At 44.2% G+C, this 13,577-nt stretch overlaps 1 protein-coding gene across 1 annotated transcript in view; it reads right to left on the minus strand.

Annotated features, from left to right (window-relative positions):
* Nucleotides 1–10,997, minus strand: part of PLPP3 (phospholipid phosphatase 3) — a 76,909-nt gene extending 65,912 nt beyond the window's left edge. The window contains exon 1 of the mRNA XM_087820460.1: nucleotides 10,288–10,997. Within this exon, the coding sequence (XP_087676586.1) occupies nucleotides 10,288–10,426 (139 nt within the window). The 5' untranslated portion in view covers nucleotides 10,427–10,997. The remainder of the gene's footprint in view (nucleotides 1–10,287) is intronic.
* Nucleotides 10,998–13,577: the final 2,580 nt, after the last annotated feature.

Here is a 13,577-nt window from a genome sequence, read left to right on the forward strand (position 1 = left end):
GGCTGCCACGGGATGGGGGGTATGTGGGGAGTGAACATACAAGTACAGGTTTCTTACTGGAAATGATGCAAATGTTCTAAAATTGATAGTGGTGATGGTGGCCCACCTGTGAATACACTAAAGGCCAGTAAACTGTATACTTTAAATGGATGAATTGTATGATATGATGAATTATATCTTAAAGAAACTTTTAAAAATACCATACTACTCAAGAAAAACCGTCTCTGCAAACCAAGAGGATTTCTAGCGATCCATTTATTTTAAGGGGCATTTGAGAAATTTAAGAAAATAATGTACAGACTCATCTTTCTAATAAGGCTGTGAACGTGAAGAAGCATTTACTAATCCTATCATGTGGATTTTGTAAGTCTTCTATAAACACTGCAGTTGAAGTGTTTGTGAGGGAGTGGGAGTGCCGCGCTCAGAAGTGCCCAACCAGGAGATGGGGAACTACCTCTCCCTCCTTCTTGCCCACCCTCCTCTGCTCTCCCCAAAGCCTTAGGAAGCTCTCACCTGCTTCCCAACTGGTCTCCTCTCTTAATTTCTTTTTCAAGAATATGTTAATATAAACATTGTCTGTAGAACTTTTGTATTTTGCTCTTATATATTTTAACTAACCTTAAGTTGTTTCTAAAACGGTGCAGCCACTATGGAAAAAGAGTTTGGCAGGTCCTCAAAAAGTTAAACATGGAGTTAACCCTATGACCCAGCAATTCCACTCGCTTTATATTGTGTTTAGTTTCTATATGAAATTTTCCATAATAAAAGAAAAACGAAAACAAAAATGAAACTTTATTTGCTCTGCTGGCCCTCCAAAATACCGTTCAAGTTCCTTAGCTACCTGCCATTTGCAGCCTGCCTTTATAATCTGGCCCCAGCCTCTTTCTCCAGCCTCTTTCTCCAGCCTCATCTCGCAGATCCTCTCTGCCCCACTCACTGCAAACACACCACACTTACACTCCAACTACTCACCCTTCCCAAGTATGTTTCCACGTCGCAGCACCTGCTGTTCCCTTGGCTACAATACCCTCTCCCCCTTCATGGCTTGTAGGCTATTATTTCTCACGCAGGACCCAGGTCCATGCCCCTAAGCAAACTTCATCACTCCTCACCAAGCTGCTATACCCCTTCCTTACCACTACAAAGTCAGCGTGTGTGTGTGTGTGTGTGTGTAAAAAATCATGCAAGAGATTCCCATTCACAGCCTGGGAATTCTTAAAGGGCAAGGAACCCCCTGGATCTAGCATATAAAAGGTGCTCAAGAAATATCTGCAAAAGATAGATACAAAGATAGACTTAATTAAATAGACTCTCTAGAAATTATATGATTGATACCACAAACTAATTTGGGGGCCAGATATAAAGAAACCATCAATGAGAACGGCTTCCTTCGTGTCAATATAATCATGTGTATTATGTGTTTTAGGGATACATAAACAGGAACCAAAGCATACTGCTTATTATGACAAGGCGCTTATACTGATTTGCATTTCTCTACAGAACTCTCTAGGCATATAATTTTGTTAATTTGTAACAAACCTCAAAAACACACTTACCACCAATACTCTGATTGCAATATATACTTTCAAAGAAGACAGAAATCACCAAGTTCCTTTCAAAAGCTTCCAACTGGGTCTTATGTGTGTTATTTAGTTTGGTTTGTTTTAAATTTGGGGATTTTAATGCAGATGGTAATTTATAATTTCATCTGGACCTACGGGAAGAAGAGTTTCACGAGGATGTTCAAGAACCTGACATGGGCTTCTTTTGAAGGACTGCCAATGAATGCATGACCTTGAGAAAATTATTTGATCTGAGACTCAGTTTCCTCCTCAGTCAAATTAGAATATTTTCTACCTCAAGAGGTGGTGAAGCTTTTAAAAAGCAAAAACTTTGAAAACATGGTTTCTCTTTCTTCTCTCCCTGAATACACCAGTTGAAAAAGATGACGCCTGTGCGAGCTCAAATCAGTCAGCAGCTAACTTTGGTAGCAAGCACTTTGTAAAACATGGGCCAGTTTTAAGAAAAGTAATATATCAAAAATGGCCTCATCCTTCAAATTTGGACCATGTACCCCTGGCCTCACTCAACTATCACCCACTGATCTGGATCAAAAGTTAAACCTGTTTGTCTTGTTCCCGTTTTAATTGACACCTGCAAGAGAAAGAAGAGACTGTAGCAATCTGGGGAACTCTGCCTTGTGAATGGTATCAAATTTCAAACTGACAAGTAAACACCAGAAAAGCAAAACAGTAGATAGCCAAGACTTCGGTTCTAGGCCCTGCTCTTTCAGGATCACTGGATGATTAATTACTAACCAATCCAGGCCTCAGGTTCCCCATGTGTGAATGCAGGGCACTGAGTAGGACTCCCCAACAGTGATGAGAGCAGTTGCCACCTGCTGAGTGTGTGTGCACCATGCTCTATACCAGGCCTATCCTCACAACCCCACATGCTTATATTATTGTCCCATCTTACAAATGAGGAAACTGAGGCCTCAGAGACATTCAGAAACTTGCCTAAGCTTATACAGCTAATAATACGAAGTAAACTTCTGTCTGACTCTAAAGCCAGACTGAGACCAAAAAATGACCTTGGCATCGTTGATAATGATATCTCCAAGGTGCTTTCAAATTCCATGAATCTAGGCAATGAAGAATTGCTCTGATGGTATTTTCTTTATTACGTCCACAGAGAGGCTCATTGCGTATACTCTAAACTAGTTTGCAATTACTTATGTAAAACTGTCTCCTCCACAACCCAAAAGGATCCTTGAGGTAAGATTCGTATCTGTGTCCTCTATTGAGCCCTATAAGACATATTGAATATATTCGGACTCAATAAAACTGAAGTTAATGAAATGGAATGAAAAAGAAAAGAGGGAGTCTTCTTTGCATTAACTGCATTGAAAAGTGGGCAGCAAGCTAAGCTGATGAGAACTCTGGTGAGTACTTAGTATCTGGGTGCCCTTGAGCAAGTTACTTAACCTCTCTGAGCTGCAGTTGCCTCATCTATAAAAGGATCTAATAGCTGTACAACATGGTTAGCGTGAGTAATAAATATGATATCCAGAACAGTTACCCCCTTCTGCAACAAAGATGTGAGTGACCTGGATAACAGGTATTTTTATCATTTTCAATCACAGCTGTCTTCTTTAGTTGGTTTTTTTCCTGGGCTGTCAAAAGATACAGAGAAGAGACGATGCTAAAACCGACCGTTTGCCCAAATCCTCTCCCGCCCTTCTAAGGTGTCTTTGTTTCTTTTAAGATGCTATGGTCACCTTCCTTTCCAAGGGGGAGGGAATGCAGCCACCAAAGGCTGCTGAGGCTGCTACACTGTAACTTTCCCAGACCAGAACACCTGCCCCTGCTCTTCTTCAGCTAATGGGAAACATTTGTGTTCCCTCGGCCTCGTTTTTGCTTAGGATTTTCCTCACCATTTTTTCTCCTCAAATATTTCAGGCAACTCTGCCACCAAAAAATGAAGGAATATTCTACAGAACCATTAATGAGTGAGGGCACCGGGAAGGAAGGGAAGTTACTACTCTTACTATGAATATTATCAGCAACATAATACCTGATAACGATACTGTGCTTTTTAACTTCGCAAAGTGCTTTCAGATCCATGATGTGATCTGAGTGTCCTCACACATGGGTGTCACTAGGTTTGCTTGGTTCTTTTACAGATCAGGGAACTGAAGCCGGGGAAAGGTTAAATAATTTCTGCCCACGTCACACCTATCTTAGCTTTATGTCAAGATGCAAACCCATCTGTGAGTGAATTCAAAGCTTGTATTGTTTCTACAGATACTTTGCCAAGCTAACTTTACTCTTTTAAAGGCTCTGTTGGGGGATCTAATTTATTCCATTCACTTTTTACTCATACACAAACTTTAGTATCTCAAAAGAAAATATTTATAGAGTTAACACCTCATTTATCCAAAGTGGTCAGTGAGCTGGCAACTTCGACTACCTAGAACTCAGTTCGGAACCCAGAAATAAAAACAAATCCCAGCCTCTGAGCAATTAGGAGACACCACCAAGTCCTTGAGCTAAAAATCACAGGAGGCCTCGGGGTGGCACCCAGAGGTAATTTTTTCTTTTGAAAGAACTGTAACAAAATTGATTGTCTTTACTGAGAAAGACAGGTGCACTGGCCACAAATGGGGGGAAAAAGTAAGCACAATCTAACAATGTGGAAAGTGCCAGAACACTCAGTGCAGGGACAAAAAGCCCTCTACGTAAGTCAATTGCCCTTAAGATATCAGCTGTTAAATAGCATACAGATTCTTACACTGGCCTGATAAGAATCACTAGAAATTTGTATAAAATACAGAATCCCAGGCACTGGCCCAAGGCCTACAGAATCTGACTCTCCCAGGAAGGGGTCTGAGACACCAGATGGGTCTCCTTATTAGGTGAATTTGTGTAGTACTGACAGAGTAGGTATCCCCAAAATAGATTCTTACTCCTCAAATAGTGCGTACTGAACTGAACTCACACACAGGGCAGGGTTTCTCAGTAAATGTAATTGCCTGCTGACTGTGGGCTCGTTAGCATCATCCGGTGACCAGCTGCGCTTGCCAGCCCAAACAACTGCACAGGAAGGGAGGAAGAATCCGAAATGCACAGGAAATCCAAAGGGCTAAAAGTGGAAAAGGCCACCAGCCCTGGCTTTAGCAGTCTCCCCCAAAGGCCGCTACACACCCCCATGGTATGTCTCTTAAGTATATGAGAAAGTTACGAGAGAAGGAGCAAAGCCAAATCCTAGCCATTCTGGACAATGAGAATATAGGACAGTGAGCTCGGCTTACCTACTAAATGGAGGTTCCCTTCTTTATTTCCATCCATGCAGGATGCTCAGCTAGGCGGTTTCAGTTGATTAATGAAAATCTGTTTCTATATTCTGTGGTTCACATGGTAGATTAAGGTATCAAAACCTACTGAGTTATCAAAAACACATACCTAAGTGAATATAATAAATGACCAAAGGAAAGAAGGTAAGTCATCTTGTTTACTGGTTTGCTTGTGATTACTGTAAATTTCAGGGGGCAGGTGAAAGGGCACATCCGGCTAAGGAAAAATCTAGCCAGTTTCTCAGCATACTGGATGAACTAGGAAAAGTGCTTACTGTCTCTCCAGAAGAAACACCAATGTAAGCACATTGTCAGCACCCCTTCCTGGGGATGAAATGTAACAACCTGTTCCAAGAGAAGTAGTTACTGGGTTACTGGGTTTCTATATCACACCACCTACCAGCACAGACCCATAAAATTGTTAGAGCTAGAGGGGGTCTGAGAGGTTATCTAGTCCCTTCCCTTTGTTGCAATGATAAGGAAACAAAGGCCCAGAAAAGTCAAGTGAATTTTCCCAAAGCCACACAGCCATGCAGTGGAAGTACAAGACCAGAACTCACTTTTCTAGGCTCCTCGTTGTGAGGATTCAATGAGGTAATGTACAGTGAAGAGCTAAACAGACAGTCGACAATGTGAAGGTCATTCCTCTCTTCTTGAAATCGGTCACAGGCTGTTGCATAGCGGCTGCTAGACATCGGACATAATCTCGCCCAACCAGCCGTTATACCAATGGAAAAAAACCTGAGACACATAGAAAGCCTAGTTATCCACAACCATGCAACTAGATGGTGGCACTGGATGGCCTGGAATCTGAAGTTTCTGGCTCCAAATAGCCCATTCTCTTCACTACACAACACTGCCTCCCTCTCACTATTAAAAGTGACTAGTTTAATAACACATGATGATTTTATGTATCTCGTTTTTGGAACCAGTGCTAGAATTATATCCCAACCATTTAATTGCAAATTGAGAAATGTCCAAAAACATTCCAGAAACAATAAATTACATAGCAGGGTTGCTGACTATCCAAATTCAACATTTCTACCTGTTTGAAGCTCTTTCCCTTTGCCTCATGACCCTCCACCCATTGACCTTGTTTTCTGATGGGGAATGGAACAGGAGTCAGGACCTTCAGACCAACCTGACCACCACCTGTTTCCTTAAACACCTACCATAAGCTCAGTTAACCTACCTCCTGGTATCAAGAGCCAAATGAAGAACAGTCTTTCTGAACAAAGGAACTTTCTCTAAAGAGGATTAGATGGTGCCCTGGCAGGGTGGCTCAGTTGGTTAGAGCTTCGGGTTGCGGGTTCTATCTCCAGTCAGGGCACACACAAGAATCCAAACAATGAATGCACAAGTAAGTGGGACAACAAATATCTCTCCCCCCCAAACACACTCCCCTCTCTAGATAAATAAATAAATAAATAAATAAATAAATAAATAAATAAATAAATAAATAAATAATAAATAACTTCAAGAATCTACCTTAAAAAAAAAAGACAATTAGGTGGTAATCTAGGGCTCAAGAATTCTGCTAACGTTTAGATCAACAATGAATGGAAAGCATCTGTCCTCAACTAACTGGGCAAATGTGCAATTCAGCTATTTGAAATGAATGGTTTATGGTCTTTACTATAACATCATTACTGAGAGTTTATTTCATGGTCTCATCTACCAATCAGACACAATATATGAAGACAACCACAAAACCTTCATCCAGGATTCCAGATTATGAATCCCTTGCATTTGTCCAAGTCTTGAGAGATGACAAAATAAGCTTCACATCCAGTATTTCTTCTGATCCTCGCAGCAACGTAGTGGCCATTCTCATCACCATTTTGCACATGAGCCAAATGAACTCAGTGGATGAAGGGCCTTGAACAAGGTCCGCAGGACAAATAACTGGACCTGTCTACAACTGCCTACCCAGCAAAGTGCATGGGTTGGAAGGAGGCACTCACTATGTACCTAGGGAGGGGAATAGGGCAGAGGGAAGGTCCAGCACAGAAACAGCAGCTCAATGTGGACTTACCAAATCTCTGCACTGGAACCATTGTCTTATAGGGTAAAAGCTGCCCTCAAAATCTGGTTATACTTAGTACTAGAACTAGCCCCAAATCAAAACAACACCATAAGCAAAAAGGCCATACCACTGACCAGAAGAGTTAAACAGCCTTTATCCATCTGCTTAGGTGCAGATGGATACCTAGGAAATGCGGAGAGGCAGGATTTTCTACACATTGAGCTTCAGGACTTTCTGATGAGATCTGAGTTTCAGGATTCTTCATATAGTACAGGAGAGGGGGATGGACTCCAGTCACGCTCACTGAGAATTAGGGATCAACCCAAATCAACTTCAGTATGAATCTTAGTCCTTCCCTTCTCTGGCACTTGGTTTTCTCATCTATAAAATGGGCCTAATCTCTTCATGAGGGTTTCAGTGAAGAATACATAAACTAATTTACATAAAAAAAGGCAAACAATAGTAGATGCACCTCCCTCGCCTGAGAATACTCTCTGCTGTTCTCATAAAAACTCACACACCAATGCACAGAAAACAGGAGGAAAACAATTTCAAAAAACTACCATGCAAAGATTCATAACTGTATTTATAAAAGCAATCAGTCGGTGAAGGTGAAAATAGCTGTTCAATGGGAGGTAAACTCCCATTGGTGTTCACTGACACCAGATTCTCTTGGCCTTCAAATAAGAGTGGACTTTTGGGGGTTTTTCACCAAGAATTTAACATTCCAAAAAGGTATGTGGAACAAGTTAAACTGCTTGTACATTTCCACTTACATAACACTTATCTAGTATATGAGCTTTTCTTTTTTCCAGATATAAGATGAAGCTTGGTATATATCTCTGTGAGAGACTAAACAGAAAACTATGTCTCTCTTTTTAATATATTAGTGTCCTGTAATCCAGACCATATGATCAATAAACTATATAAAAATTAAGTCATACCGACAGTCTTAAGCAAAAAGTGAAGCAAGTAGAAACAACTTTTTTTTAAGGAATGTGTTATATGGAATATTAAAATCACATGTTGTGTTATTAATTTTCTTTTGGAGGCCAAATAGAGTTCTCTTGCATAAATTTCTCAAGTAAATATTTACCTTACAGTGTTTCCCATAAAAGTTGTTAGAGGCATTAAATTAGTGGTATTGTAATTAGGCCTATGAATAGTGTTGGCATTGATTATAAGTCACTTTGAAAATGACTCAGTTGACATGGCTTTAATGGCAAGGCACATACATTAAATAGATAGCTATGTGCTTCTTATAATAAAATACAAGGTATTGTTATCACTACTGTTTTAAGGTAAACAAAACCACTTATTCAAACAGGCCAACAGTGAGTAAACATAATGAACAACTAGGTTTAAGATATAAGCTTTTGGGAGGAATATTGGGGCAGATGAAACATACACCTTCCATGCACAACAGAGCAGCTTGGAGTTTCTGTGTCCCTGCTGCAATAGAGCTGATAGGTGTGTCTTTTCACAAATTCCTTCACACTCTTTCTCTTTTAATAATAATATGCCATCTCTTGGGCCTGGAGGAGGACAGCAATGAGGCTGCGCCAAGGCTGTCAAGCGTGTTCTGGCTGGGCTTTCCCAATCACAAGGTAGAAGGTAGGAGGATACACTGCACCGGCTGGCAAGGAAGAGCTCACCCTACCAGCAACCAAACGCACCAGTCAATGCTGGAAGCTCCAGGCAAGTTTACAGCAAACAGCTTCAACGTGTTTAGCGCTTCCTGGTTCTCCCCCAGGACCCGGGAGAGTCATTTAAAAATTCAATAGCTTGGCAAAGAAAGTACTAATCTTCCCACTGTGCATGACAATAAACCAGCCACCTTCAGGAAGGTAGGCCCCCCAGTGACAAGTCCTTTACATAGCATCTTACTGTTGAATTTCCATGAAGAGGTGGGAATGGGATTTGCAGTCAGCTTTCTTCCTTTGCACAGAACACAGTTTTACCCTAAACCCTCTCTCCATATCTAAAAGGGGGCCATTCTTGTTTTTAAACTCTAAGAGCCCCATCTTTCTTTGACTCTGAAAATTTACTATAGACAGGCAAGCCAAGGAGGTACGGACCTCAGGAAGGAGCCTGCTACAGAAAGTCATGAACGGAGGCAATGTGCACAATCGGCCTGGACAAATCTATTTCAAAGGGGACTCAAATCTCAGTGCAGGAGTTCTATTTAAGGGAACTGAAGCGGGAACACAGATGTTTCTCAGTTAGCAGAGTTGGCAGAACAGCTCCTGGCCTAAATCCGAGTTCTTAATGCAGGAAGGGGCCTTGGAGAGCATCTAGTTGAACCACTCACTCAACTGATGAGGAAACTGAGGCCAATGAGGCAGTTAGGTGGCACACCCAACAAGTGGCAGAGTGGCAGTGTTCTGATGACAAGTCCTGCATGCTTTCCATTACACCATGATTCGCTTTAAAAAAATTCTACGCTGACTTCAACCTTGGAACTCCTGTAGATTCGTGTCAATAGCTTTTTCCCTCCCCGCAGAGTTCATAAATCCTTACTCTCCCACTCCAATTCCTTTCACTCCCACAGCCCTTCCAACTAGTTTGATAAACAGACGTGGGCTATCCCTCCAAATTTCTGGGGTGCATTCATCGTGGTCCCAAAACTTGACCGTGGTTTGCTTTCCCAGTGCCTCAGTTTCCCCGTCGGTGAAATGGGACTCCTCACCCGAAATGCACCGAGCCAGGGAGAGAGCTAGTTAAACTTACCACCTGGCACACAGTAGGCGCCTAAGAAATGACTGCATAATACGCACCCCACAAGCCCCTACGGAGCACCTTCCAAAGCCCTGGGGGCGTTGAGGAGAGAGGAGCAAATGGAAAGGCGTTTGCAGGTCCGGCCGGGCCGGGCAGCGACGGCGGAAGGGGCTGGATGTTTACATACAGTCAGGGGAAGGCGGCCGGGCTGCGGGCGGGAGCCCGGCGCTCCCGCAGATCCGTTTTACTCGGATGGAGGGCAACGAGCTACGCGCTGGCTCTAAAGCGTGGCTCACCCAGCTCCCCCTATTCTGAAAGGAGGGACCCACATGTGCCAGGGGATTCCACCTGGGCTTCCCAGTGCAGAGGGCTTCTAAGGAGCATGTTTACAGTTGCCCGCGAAAGCCTGCGCCCGCCCAAACATTCATGCGCAGGCCGGGAGGTCGGTGGGATGGGGTCGGGCGCGGGCCAGGGGCCAGCAGGGGAGCGAAGGATCCTGGAGAGGCTGCGGGGGCCTCCCGGGGCTGACAGCGCGGCGGAGCCCGGAGAAGCGGCCGGCCGGCGGCCCCGCGCCAGCGAGGAAGCGCGGAGCCCCGCGCGCGGGCACCCCGCCGGGCTGGGACGGGCGCCGAGCGCCGAGGGGCCGCGGGGCAGGGGCCGGGGGCCAGGGACAGCGGGGTGGGCTCACCCATGAAGAGGCAAAAGAGGTCGAGGCAGATGAGCAGCGCCCGCTTGCTGCCGCCCTTCCTCGGGTTGTTGTTGAGCGCCGGGCTGCCGCCGTTCTTGCTCTCCGGGACGATCGCCTTGTCGTACTTGTAGTTTTGCATGGCGCTGGCTGCGGCGCGAGCCTCTCGCCCCGCGAAGACGCCCCGCAATAGCCGCCACACACCCAGAGAGGGGGGCGCTTCCCGGCCGAGGCTGCTCGGGGGAGCGGTGGGTCGGCCCGGGGTCGGGGCGCGGCGGCGGGAGTGCGGCTTCGCTGCCTGCTTCCAACGCAGACGGCGGTGTTCTCGGCTCCCCTTGGGCGCCTCTGCTTTCTTTCCTCTCTCAACCCCAAATCTTTCGAAAGTCCAGGGGGAAGAGAGCCAAATGCCGAGCAGAAAGTTTTGCAGAGCCGCGCGGCTCCGGAGGCGCTGGGCTGGCGTGTGGCTGCGCGCGAGCGAGCGGGCGGCGGCGAGGGCGCCCGGCCACCTTCCCCCGCAGCTGGCGACTTAATGAATGGGAGCTGCGCGGAGCCCGGCCGCTCCCGAGCGCCTGCCCCCGACTCCAACTTTTCCTCCCGCCGCGGCGGCCGCCTCCGGCGCTGCTGTTGTGATCGCCGCGCGTTTGTTTTCTGCACTTATATTTCACGAGGTCCTTTAAAGAGAGAGGGAACGAGAGGGACCTCCTCACTTGGCTCTGAAGGGCTTCAGAAAGCACAGCCCCTTCTTAAGCTGCCTAAGATGTAGGATAATTAAGGACACATTTTTTCCCCCACCCCTTTCAAAAAAAAAAAAAAAAAAAAACAACTCTAAAAGGAAAAGTTACTCTCAAACCAGAGAATCAGGGAGCCCCTAGCGTTCAGAAATATCAGATTGTCACAGAAGGAAAAATATATAGATAAATAAAAAAGAGGCATTTTCTTGCTAGCCTGGGGTCAGGCAAAAGTTAATGCTGTACACCTAAAATGCGCTTCTCATAAATGGGCTTTCAAGTCGTTTTTCCTCCTAAGTCTTTATTTTCAGGATAATGCGATTCAAATAAAAATAGTCAAGGAAAACTGTCTTTGGTTTTTTGAAGATCTTAACGCCCAACATCTATACTGTGCTAGATCCTGAGCATAGAAACATAAAAAAGACAACAGGCCTCTGGAGGTAGATTCAGTGGATTTAATTCCTGACTGTGGCTCTGTGCCTCGGTTTCCACACATGTAAGCGGGAGATGATGATAACTCTTTCTCCCAAGTAGTGTAATTGAAGATTTAATTAGTTAATCCACCTAGAAAAGTGCCAGATATATAGGAAGTGCTATATGTGGGTTCCGCGGGCTTTACTCCTGGTACTGGGGTGAAGGGCTCTCAAGAGCTCAAGCCCCTCTGTGCTAGTGCGGCCGCCTCAGGCGGCCCCTACCGCTGTGGGGTGGGGAGGAAGCCCAGGCCAGCGGGAGTACTCCCTGGAGGTATCATCTTTAGCTTGAGTTTGGGGGCAAATCTAATGCTTTGCCATAGACTGTCATACTATTTTTAAATTATTTTATGTGACTTAATCACTTAATATTTCTTCCAGATAAACATTCCCAGGGCAAGGAACATCTCATATTTTCTATAGTGCCTAGCAGAGAGCTAAGCACACAGCGGACAATAAAGGAACATTTCTTCCAGATGTCTCTTTTTACGCATCCTGTAGCTTTTTAATAACATTTACACCAACTTGTTATGGGGTTCCTTAACCCTATATCCAGTCACCATCAGCCACTTGTCTCTTTCTTTCTTTCTTTCTTTCTTTCTTTCTTTCTTTCTTTCTTTCTTTCTTTCTTTCTTTCTTTCTTTCTTTCTTTCTTTCTTTCTCTTTCTTTCTCTCTCTCTCTCTTTCTCTCTCTCTTTCTTTCTTTCTTTCTTTTTCTCTTATTGATTTTTAGAGAGAGAGGAAGGGAAAGAGAGAGAAGGAGAGAAACATGGATGTGGGAGGAAACCTCAATCAGCTGCCTCCTGCACGCCCCCTACTGGGGGTTGGGACTGCAACCAGGACATGTGCCTCCCCGGGGGGAATCTAGTGGGTGATCTTTTGGTGGAAGGATGCCCATCCAACTGAACGCACTGGCCATAGCCACTTGCCCTTTCTCAGTCTTTTCACACTCTGCACCCTTGCTCTCCTACTCCCTCTGCCTATAATGCACATTGGTCCCTTCTCTAGCGCACAAGATGCTCTCTTGCTTTAGGGTCCTCTGAAATGTTACCTCCTCTGTGAGCCCTTTCTTGACCCCTGGACAGAATTAACTTCACTTTCCACACTTTGTTTATGACACCCTGGTAGCACTTATCACTGTCTGATTTGGTGTTATAAGACTAGTCCACTCTATAAATACCAGCTTCACAGCATCTCCCCAGTACCTGGTACACCAGTTAGTGGCTGCTGAATTAAGCTCACGTCCAGACTGGATAACAATGGGTGGGGCTGACAGAGAAAGGCAAAAATCACTGTTTTCTGGAAGCAAGAGTAAATGAATCTCCAAGACAGTGCTGAAGCTGGGACACAGGTACGTAAAAAGAAAAAAAATAGCAGCAAGAAAAAAAAGCCAGGGTAACTAACAGAACAGATTCCTTAGATAGTTTTTCAGTAAGAAATACCTTCTCTTGAAATGTTAAAATAGCAGAAACAATACGAGACCGATTTCACCATTATTGACATTGTAAAAGGAATTCAGGGATTCCCCTCTCTCTCCCTTGCCCATCCAACCCTCTTTGCAGTTATCATCATCCCTAAAGTTCTAAGTCGCCAAACCGTATCTATGGAATTTCGGCCTAAAAGTGCCAGCCTTCCTGAAACTACATCCCACTCTGATCTTTTCCTTCTTGGATTTCGAAAAGTCCTTGGGCATCTGTGCCACTCAGAAGGCCAATTATATTCCACTTTATACTACTCTGTTCTATTATTTGAATTTCACCTTACCTCTGAAATGACTTTTATTAATTTAAGGATAAACATTTTTAAAAGCCAGACTTTTACTGTAGTTAAATGGTATCATAACTGGCAATCATTTTTGGTCTCTTTAAAGTTACAGGGTAAGGTTGTTAACTTTAGCCAGCACTAGATCGGATAATAGGAACCCTTTTGGCTTTAAGTTCTCTGGACTAAACTGAGCTAATTATTAAGAAGAATAAAAATCAAGTTATTCCAGGAGCGAATGAAAGGGAAAAATCAATGGATGTTTAAATGAGCGTTTTAGATTTCCATTTACAAGGGTCTGTGGGCTTTTTTTTTTTTTTTCATAACCAAAAGA

This window comes from Miniopterus natalensis, chromosome 9 (assembly GCF_054644295.1).
Source record: "Miniopterus natalensis isolate mMinNat1 chromosome 9, mMinNat1.hap1, whole genome shotgun sequence".
Taxonomy (NCBI): Eukaryota; Metazoa; Chordata; class Mammalia; order Chiroptera; family Miniopteridae; genus Miniopterus; species Miniopterus natalensis.